This window comes from Echeneis naucrates, chromosome 1 (assembly GCF_900963305.1).
Source record: "Echeneis naucrates chromosome 1, fEcheNa1.1, whole genome shotgun sequence".
NCBI classification, from domain to species: Eukaryota; Metazoa; Chordata; class Actinopteri; order Carangiformes; family Echeneidae; genus Echeneis; species Echeneis naucrates.
The window spans coordinates 20,817,918-20,827,080 of record NC_042511.1 but is presented as its reverse complement, the minus strand read 5'-3'; the positions used below and the strand labels follow the sequence as shown (position 1 = coordinate 20,827,080).

The window sequence follows — 9,163 nt, the reverse complement described above, 5'->3', positions numbered from 1 at the left end:
AGTAAATTATTAGTTTGTTAATTAATGATAAGATAATCCATTCATACAGTCATTCATAGGTACATTCGCTCAGAACCTCAGCAAGCAGCAGGGCTATCCACTATGCAAAATGTTTGAGCAGGGTAGGGCAACTGTACAGTTAATGCTATCTACACGATACTTTACAAGTCTTTTTCTTCAGTTCAGTGGAGGGCTGCTGGGTGACAGGGGATATGCATGCCACCCATATTTGATGACCCCCTATCCTGACCTTGGAGCAGGGCATCAAACCCGGTTCAGTGTAGCTCTCTCCAAACCTGGGTCGGGATTGAGATGACCTTTGGTTTCAGCAAGGCCTGTTTCACCTGTTTCCGTGGGCTGAAAGTGGTCCAAGATCAGGTGCAAAAAATAATTTCTGGGTACATTGCACTAGACAGTATGGCGATGATCTGGAAGGGAGGACCCCTCATATAAACTGCCCAGCTCCTGATGATGTAGACCCCATCACCTTTGATTACCCATCAGGGAGGGCAGTAAGAAAGGCCATCACCAAACGTTGTTTTAGCTAAACACAAAACGTTTGTCTTTTCTTCTTTTTTATTTCACAATTTCAATTTGTTTTCTCCAGTTCCTGTAAAAAAAACACAGTAAACCCCCAATATATATGTATATATATATTTGCATTATTGTTTGCGATGCCTGAGAAAATAAATGAATAATCTTTTTCTCATGCTCTAGTTTTTCGACCTCAATTTAAAATATTTTTATCTTCAATTTTTTATTTTTCAAGCTCAATTAGTTTTTGTTTTTTTTTTTGTAAAGTGCTCTCACAGTGTAAGCACCCATTTGTTTATTCATTCATCTTCTACCACATATCCATTTCCAGGGTATATCCTGCCAGTCCATCACAGGGCCAACATATAGAGCCAGTCACAGTCACAATCATACCTACTGGCAATTTAGAGTCACCAATTAACCTACACAAGCATGTCTTTGAATGGTTGGAAGAAACCCACGCAGACATGGGGAAAATATGCAAACTCTACATAGAAAGACCCCAGGTCCAGCAACCAAACCCGCAAACTTTTTGTTCTGGGGTAACAGCGCTTACTAAAAATTTGTTTATTTAGCATTCATTTATGTAGTTATTTTCAAATGTATATTATAATATATATATTAATATTTAGATATGTATCACAATATGCATCTATTTCTGTATTCCTAAATGTATTTATTTTTTTTTGTTTTCACTTTTTTAGATTTGGTATCTGTATGTTATTAATGAAATCGGTATAAACTGGATTTTGATTGATTGGATGGGACACTGAAAAGTCAAACGTGTCATAAAAGGTCTCACTTACTGTGTTTGTTCCATTTTTACTATCATGAGACCAGTGGGTTGAATGCATGTCCCTTGTCCCCACAAGGGACAGTACTGGCAGCATTCCTCTTCACATTGTACACAACAGACTTTCAGTGCCACTCTACATCCTGCCATGTTCAGAAATATTCTGAAGACACGGCAGTCATGGCATGTATCACAAGAAGAAGCGATATGTGGAAATTCACATCAACCTTGGCTTTGCCCAGCATTTCGAGTGTGGAAATCACTACGCAAAGATGTTTGAGTCTACAAAAGCTACATATAGAATGAAAATGCATGATTTGAGCCCAGAAATAGACACACTTTTCATTGGGTTTCATTGGGTAAACATTGAAAACATTAACACTAAAAGACACAATTCCTGGTATGCAGACATAAATAATGGTGACATGTCTATTAAGTTCAAGTTAGACACGGGGGCAGAAAAAAATATACTACCACAGGTTGTGTACAAAACATTGAAGAGAAAAGCCAGATGTGAAAAACAAATAAACTTGCAACTGAAACCAACAAAGAATGACTGTGTTAGTGGCGTACGTTGGAGTTCAGCTGAAACCAGAAGGAACAGTTTCACTACCCAAACCCAACCTGCTGTACTACGTATCAAACCACTCAGACACAGCTGTCCTTGGCAAGGATGCGTGTGAAGCATTTGCTCTGATAAAAAGGATGGACATTGACACGCTTGCAGCCAAGTTCCCTAACCCTGACAAATTTTTCAGGGGGGGCAACTGTTCTGATGATGACCAAGGTGACCCGTTCAATGGGCAATACCAAATGTAACAGCTACAGTGAAAAGTTACATCCAGGAGTCTTCAATCAATAAAATTACCTTGGCTCTATAAATGAAGATCAGAGATGAACTGAATCAAAAACAAAAGTATTTATTTACAGTTCTTTAAAGTTGAACATTACAAATAATTTATATAAATCCAAATAAATGGTTAGTGCATTCAACTTACTCAACATTGCACAAACAATACTTTGTATTAGCAGAATCAAATACTAAATAGAATAACTGTACAGATTTCCATATCAGTGACAATATTTTAAAGAGTTTGTGCAGTTTAATTATCTAAAAGTGCAAATTAAAGTGCACACATTCAACAGTGAACTATATATACAAAGCTAATTAACACATATGAACACATTAACATATTGCCTGAAATCAGCATTTGAATGAAGAAAAAAAAAAGTATTAAAAACCAACATCAACAGTTAATAGATTTTGTGTGGTCCATGCGGTGGTGTCTGCCGTGCTGCCATCAGGGTAAAACAATGTGCAGGGGGATCAGAACAAAGCGTTAGCTGCTTCACAGGCTGCTAGCCAAGTTTTCCGCTCATTCCAGCTCCACGAAAATCCCCGGTTATATGATTTCCCTCCCTTTGTATAAACTTGTTTTATGTTTAAATTTGGTCTTTGAAGTCGTAGTTGTTTCGTTGCCAATTTATCTTCATTACTGCGATGACTGAAAGGGACTTCTTTCAGGGAAATGATAGAGCTGCTCCGTACACTTGCCATGCTGACCTTGAATGCGACTAGCGCGGTGGCTACTTGGGCTATGCTCACGTTACGTATGACGAAAGCACGTTTGGGCAAGCCCTCCCGGAACCCATAGAGAATGCATTGTAACGACTAAAATATGAAAAAAACTGACATTTCATGAGAGTTGAGGAGGGCAGTCAGGGCGATTTTCATCCTGACTGAAATCGCCCAAAAGGGGTGGTACTTCATGAAGCACAGCCCTACGCTGATAATGACAAAGAGCAGCTCCAACTGTCTAGAACTATCACAACCACTATAACACTGTAAAGAATGATTAAAAAAAAAACCTTTGGTGGTGCGTCACCTCCTTTATTATTCCTTCCGATACGATCATTTTTAAAACCAAAAAGAGGACGTCATACTATATATTTTACTTTGTAATTTACTTATTGTGACTTATGATGACTATTTTGAGCACTTACTGTGATTTTTTAGTCCATAAAGTTATGTTTAGAGAATAATGCTAAACAAGCTTAAATGTTGACACTTGCTCACGTGTTGTTTAGGTGTATCCCGTGCTTTCAGGACACATTGTATTGCTACGAAAAGTACTTTGAATACTTAAGTAGTTTTAAAAGCAAGTACTCCTGCGCTTTTACTCAAGTCATAGTTTACCTTAGCTACTCTCACTTTTATTGGAGTAACATCTGAACATTTGAGGATTTATATTATGACCCAAGTACAGAAGCTGTGTACTTTGGCCGCCACTGGGAAGTGAAGAAAAAATGTTGAGTGATGGCTTGGATGTATACACAGGGAAGCTTTTGCTCTTGCTTGGATGTAAGAAGTCACTCCAAACAAAGGTGCTGAAGGGGCTGATAAGGTTTCATTTTTACTGTGGAATGGGAAGTATTAAAAAAATGCAATCAGAAACAAGGCATGATGTATTACTTTAAATACTTTGAAGAGTTCAAAGAACCCCATGCACACAGAAATGCAAAATGTGCAGCAAGGAAAAGACATCTCAGTATGAGTGGGAAATATAGCAAGGGCATCATCAAATCCCAATTGAAAAAGAAATGGCAGGAGAGCGGTATAGAAAAGGTTTTCATATCATTCAAAGAGCAGTCAGATATGAGACGAGTTCATGAAAGTACTCTCTACACAAAGAAAAAACATACAACACGTAAGCATTGAGACAATAAAGAAACAATTGAACGTATTGTTGTGCTTTCCACGGAAACAATTATGTGTAGTGGAGGAACTTGGGAAGTGTAGTATTCAGGGAAGTACTTTGGCCTCATTTTAAGTTCTTGGAGTTAATGCCGTTCTGATCTACACTCCAGTCCGAAAGGTGGTGGTAAACGCGCCTAAAAGCTGTTTGCCAGCCGCCATTCAATGAAAATAGTGGCGGTATCTGCAGGCAAAGAAGAAAACAGGCGTCTGCAGCAGCCTATCCGGCTTCGCGTCGTCAACGACCCGGCAGAAACAAAATTAGTTACAGCAAACACACCGCTTCATGTTCCCGCCTTGTTTTGATTTCACATCAGCTTGTAACGTCCCTGCAGCTCACTGGAAAGGCGGTGAAAACGCAGCTTACTAATTCTAAGTGAATTTTGTCTCTCAGATCAGGATGCTGTCCACCGGAGACGTCCAGGGATGTCTACGGAGACTGGAGAGTCTGCTCCGAATCATCAAGTTCCCGGGTTATGTCGACTATAATGGGTAGGCCATATTAGACCTATTCATTTATATATACGAAGGATCCCGGAGTAACACGTCACGCAACAATTAAACTTAAGATCTTTGCCCGGCAACCCTGTTCATGAGGTAAAAGAGGAGCAAGCAGTCCAAAATTCATTCAAAGGATTATGCAAATGATTCAGTAACCTTGAATCTGTATATTGATATCTAAATGTCTGTCTTCAGAATTACGCTTATATATTTTGGTAAAATGTAATTATTTGCCAAGAGTTTATAATAACACCATTAACACATAAAAAAAAAATCATGTGGCTGAATAAGATCACTCTGCCTCAATACAACTGTGCCAACATAATATTCAGAGTTCTGTGAAGGCTTTTAAAAGTGTAATGAGAATAAAGAACATCATATTTTATGTAGAAATGTTGTAACTGCAGTTTTTACTCTCAGTTGTGCATGGTACTTGTCTCTCCACAAGTCTTTCCAAAGGGGATCCCTCAGCTTTTCTACCGATAGTGAGCTTCACACTTACGTCCTTCTCTCCACCTTTCACTGAGCAACTAATGAAAGCTGGGCTGGAGCTGACTGGCAAAACGGACCTAAGATTCACTGACACTATGTATAAGGTACAGAAACACATGCACTTAGCACTGTGTATTTACAGATGCAAAAAGACCTCTGTATACAGCTAGGCCAAATTCTTTGTTTCTTTCTGGCTGTGTGTGTGTGTGTGTGTGTGTGTGTGTGTGTGTGTGTGTGTGTGTGTGTGTGTGTGTGTGTGTGTGTGTGTGTGTGTGTGTGTGTGTGTGTGTGTTTTGCTTTGTCTAGGCACTGCGAGATATCTTCCACTATCAACCCATTCTGTCAAAGCAGCAGTTCCTTCAGTGGGGTTTCTCTCAAAGGAAAATCTCTGTCACCTGTGATATTATTAACTTGGTCCTGCAGAAACACAACCAGTTGAAGAAGGTGTGCAGTTTTTGAATGGTTTGCTTGTTTTTTTTTTCCCATAAATGTGTATGTCTGTTCTAAATCTGAAGCACATATGCCCTTTATATATAGTGTGTGTATATAGAACATTCTAAGACATCTGCTTTATAATACAACATAAAATACATCTTTAAATATAAATATTGATTTTTGTTTTTGTTGAGGGCACAAGTGTGATGCTAAATTCCAGGTGTGCTTAAATTTTACACCATTACATGAATGAAGCACTCTATTTGAGCTGTTTTATTATGCCAAGCCTAGATATATTATATAGCATAAAAGTGACTGTTTATACTTTCCTAAGAATCACCAACGCAAGGTTGGCACAAGGTCATTAATACAAGAAAAGGATCTGAGTGGGACTGGCACTACCACACAGGCAACTGGGCAAATCTGCAGGGAACCTGTTGAGCTGGGTTTTCAGGTAAGACTTGTACCCTTTAGTTGTGATTGGCAAACGAGGCATTCAGTGAATGAATGACCTGGTCATACCTGGTACAGCTAAAAGGCTGTAAATCTTTTAGACTGAAAACAAATCACATGACCATTATTTTGTATGCTATGACATCAATGAAATTTGCTTAGCTGGAAATAACAAAACCAAACAAAAATCAATTCTGTGAACATTTCATGCATGTGTTTATTATAGTCCAGTGTCAGAAGTCCAACTTCAGGCAATGATGGCAGAGAAGAAACTCACCTAAGACTGACTGCTGCCTCAGATCCAGATAACACAGTAAGTGTTGTGTAGCTGTGCTCTTCACATTTACTACAATGGAGCTCTGAATTGGATCATGACTGACAGCCTAAACTACAAAAAATTCTAAGCACCATCCCAAACAGTACCATTGAAGTTTTTTGACTTATTTAATGTCAGAAATGGATGCGTGTTGAACTCTAACTGTAAAATCTGTCAAGTTTGCTTAATCTAGAGCCTGCAATTTAATTACAGGTTGAGATTGTTATTTCAGTCTGTCTCCTTGAAATTAACTGGATCATCAGCAAGAATATCAGAGGCTGTTGGCCTTTCAAATAGACAGAAGGGTGATGATGTAGCCATTATTTCCTAGGCTCTTCAAACCACTAAAAACACATTATTCCTTCTCTATTACATGGTACAACAAACCTATATTAGAAAAGGCTAACTATTAAAATGATCTACACTTGCAGATCTTCAATCATGAGTATTTGATACATCCAATATCGAGTGATTATTGACGCAGAGTACATCCTAAGTAAAGTCAGTAAAAATAGCCCATTTACAAAACACTGGATATGGTGATTATCTTAATATTTTGCTTAAGACGAGGAAGGAAAATTATTTGAAAAGAAATGAAGCAGCATTAATGTGTCTGACAAACATAATCTGCCATCATTGTGAGCACAATAAGGAAAACTACCTACCCAGCACTCAGATGATTATTTATTGGAAACAACAGGTTTGCAAAATGGAAACTTGCAGTGTAAAGTTTTAGAATGTAAAATAAAATGAAAAGGCCAGATTGTGGAGTCAACAAAGCAGACAACTTGTTGACTGGGTCTTTTTCTCTGCGTGTAGATTGTCTGTTATTCATAAAATTTTGAGTGCATCTCCAACTATTGCTGGTGAGCTTTAGTGATGTAGTTTGAGTTCTGCACTGAGGACTACTGGATCCACCAAGAATATTTCAACCATACATTGAACACATGTCAGTATGTGTAAGGTAACTGTCTTTTTGTGTTTCAGACTTCAGAAGTGGAGGGAAGGCTCTCAGCGCTGGAAGCTAAAATAGAGAGTCTTTTGTCGGGGCAAAACAGGCTCAGGATACTGGAGGAACACTTGGAAGAACTTGAAAGATGGAGAAACAGTGGAAAGGTTGATAAAACACCCTCTATGTATACCTCAATATCTTGTGTTTATAATTTTTTATTTTCCCTTTGTTGCACAAACAGCAAAGAAAAATCAGTAGAACATTAAACCAGTAGAACTGTCTATTTTAACTATTGTGTTTCTTTCTAGACAGAAGAAGTTATCAAAATAAGCAGAGGGAGCTGGGAAAATCTGATGAACAGGGTTCTTCTACTGGAAACTAAACTGGAATTGAACAATGCACAGGTATTACAGTTGCCTATATTAATACTTACCTGATGGGGGTTTACATGATATAAATTTAGTAATCTGCCAAAATACAGCCCCAAAATTGACACAATGCTGACATGATTGCATAGTTTTGCCACATCCTAAATTTAATCTTTTGGATTTAGATCTAGTTATTGGGGAAGCCACTGAACTGATGTTAATGAGTTCATGTCACTAGTTTGAGGTGAATACTGTTTTCTGACACAGCATGTTATCTGGTTGGAAGTAGTCCATGATAAACCCAGCCAACAAGGTATGAGCATGGCCGACAGGATTGCTTAGATGAACTGTTCATTGGCATGTCAAAACAGATTACTCGCCAGCCTGGGTTGCTTACACATCAAATCCATAATTCCATTCTGCTGCCAAATTTTTGCACATTTTTAGATGTACCTATTAGATGTGATGGGGATATAATTTCTGGCCATATACAACAAATTGCAGAAATATTGTAATTTGTATATATTTATATATAAAAAGGACTTATGCTTAAGTCCTTTTTCTAGTCATCAACTGGGCCTGAGGTCACTGCATCCTTAGTTCATATTAAGTTTTCATATTAATCTTTGTGTAATAATATTTTCACATAGAAATTAGTATTAAGTGCTTCCATTTTCTGTTTCAATTCTTTCCCATAGTTAAGTGCCCCACCCCCATTATCTATCACTGCCTGTTCCTCCAACTCCACATCCTATGCTTCAAAGCTGAGGCTTGAGCAGAAAGCTTATCTTCCTGTCACTGTGGATAAGTAACTGATATTTTGCAATCCTTCAATGATTAGAGACATCATTTTGTAAATGTCATAACCATGTTGATTGTATTGTTGCTTTATTGATTTCTTCTTCTGTGTTGTGTTGTAAACTTTACTGTGTATTTAAATTGAATGTCATAATATTTAAAGTAGTAAGCAAAGACTCCCCACACCCCATTTTAAAAGTCTTGTCACATTAAACTGTTTTTTTGTGTTACTCTGGCCTATAAAAGTTTCTTTTCCTAACCAAGAATGAGTATGTTAATGTTGCACCAACACCATATTTTTGTGCCAGAAAATTTTAAAGTTATCTAATATGATTTACGTTTTCCCGTGTATGAGACAGAAGTAAAAGAAATAAAATATTGTAGTACTGTTAGCTCATGGGTGTGGCACAGCAGTATAGTGGTTAGAGCTCTTGCCTCACAGCAAGTAGGATGTGGGGCTGGCTCCTGGGATTGGGGAACCTTTGTGTGGAGTTTGCATATTCTCCCTGTGCAGCTTTCCTCCAGGTACTCTGGTTTTAATCCCACCATCTAAAGATATTCTTTCTAGGTTGATCAGTGACTCAATTTCCCATAGATAAGAGCGTGAGTAGTTGTCCAGGGTGTACCCCACCCTCCCCTAAAGTAAACTGGGATTGGCCCCTCACATCCCAGTAACAGAAAAGAAGGAGAAAATTATGAATGAACTGCGGGTTCTACAGCCCAAAGCCACGCTTAGCTTAATTGGTGACAAGAAATTGTACGTAGG

At 38.2% G+C, this 9,163-nt stretch overlaps 1 protein-coding gene across 1 annotated transcript; it reads left to right on the top strand.

The window, feature by feature from the left end:
• Positions 1-4,377: 4,377 nt before the first annotated feature.
• On the top strand, positions 4,378-8,622 carry cep44 (centrosomal protein 44). Its single transcript, XM_029509580.1, has 8 exons — positions 4,378-4,574; positions 5,032-5,179; positions 5,382-5,519; positions 5,845-5,964; positions 6,190-6,276; positions 7,267-7,395; positions 7,540-7,635; positions 8,298-8,622. The coding sequence occupies exons 1-8, from the start codon at positions 4,483-4,485 to the stop codon at positions 8,409-8,411; spliced, it is 924 nt and encodes a 307-aa protein (XP_029365440.1). The 5' UTR covers positions 4,378-4,482; the 3' UTR covers positions 8,412-8,622.
• The last annotated feature ends 541 nt before the right edge of the window (positions 8,623-9,163 follow it).

Bases quoted from the DNA above. Each gene is read 5' to 3' on its own strand.
- cep44 (XM_029509580.1), top strand. From the start codon at position 4,483: ATGCTGTCCACCGGAGACGTCCAGGGATGTCTACGGAGACTGGAGAGT. The intron at 6,277-7,266 runs GTAAGTGTTGTG...TTTGTGTTTCAG, and splicing joins CCTCAGATCCAGATAACACA to ACTTCAGAAGTGGAGGGAAG. The intron at 7,396-7,539 runs GTTGATAAAACA...GTTTCTTTCTAG, and splicing joins GATGGAGAAACAGTGGAAAG to ACAGAAGAAGTTATCAAAAT.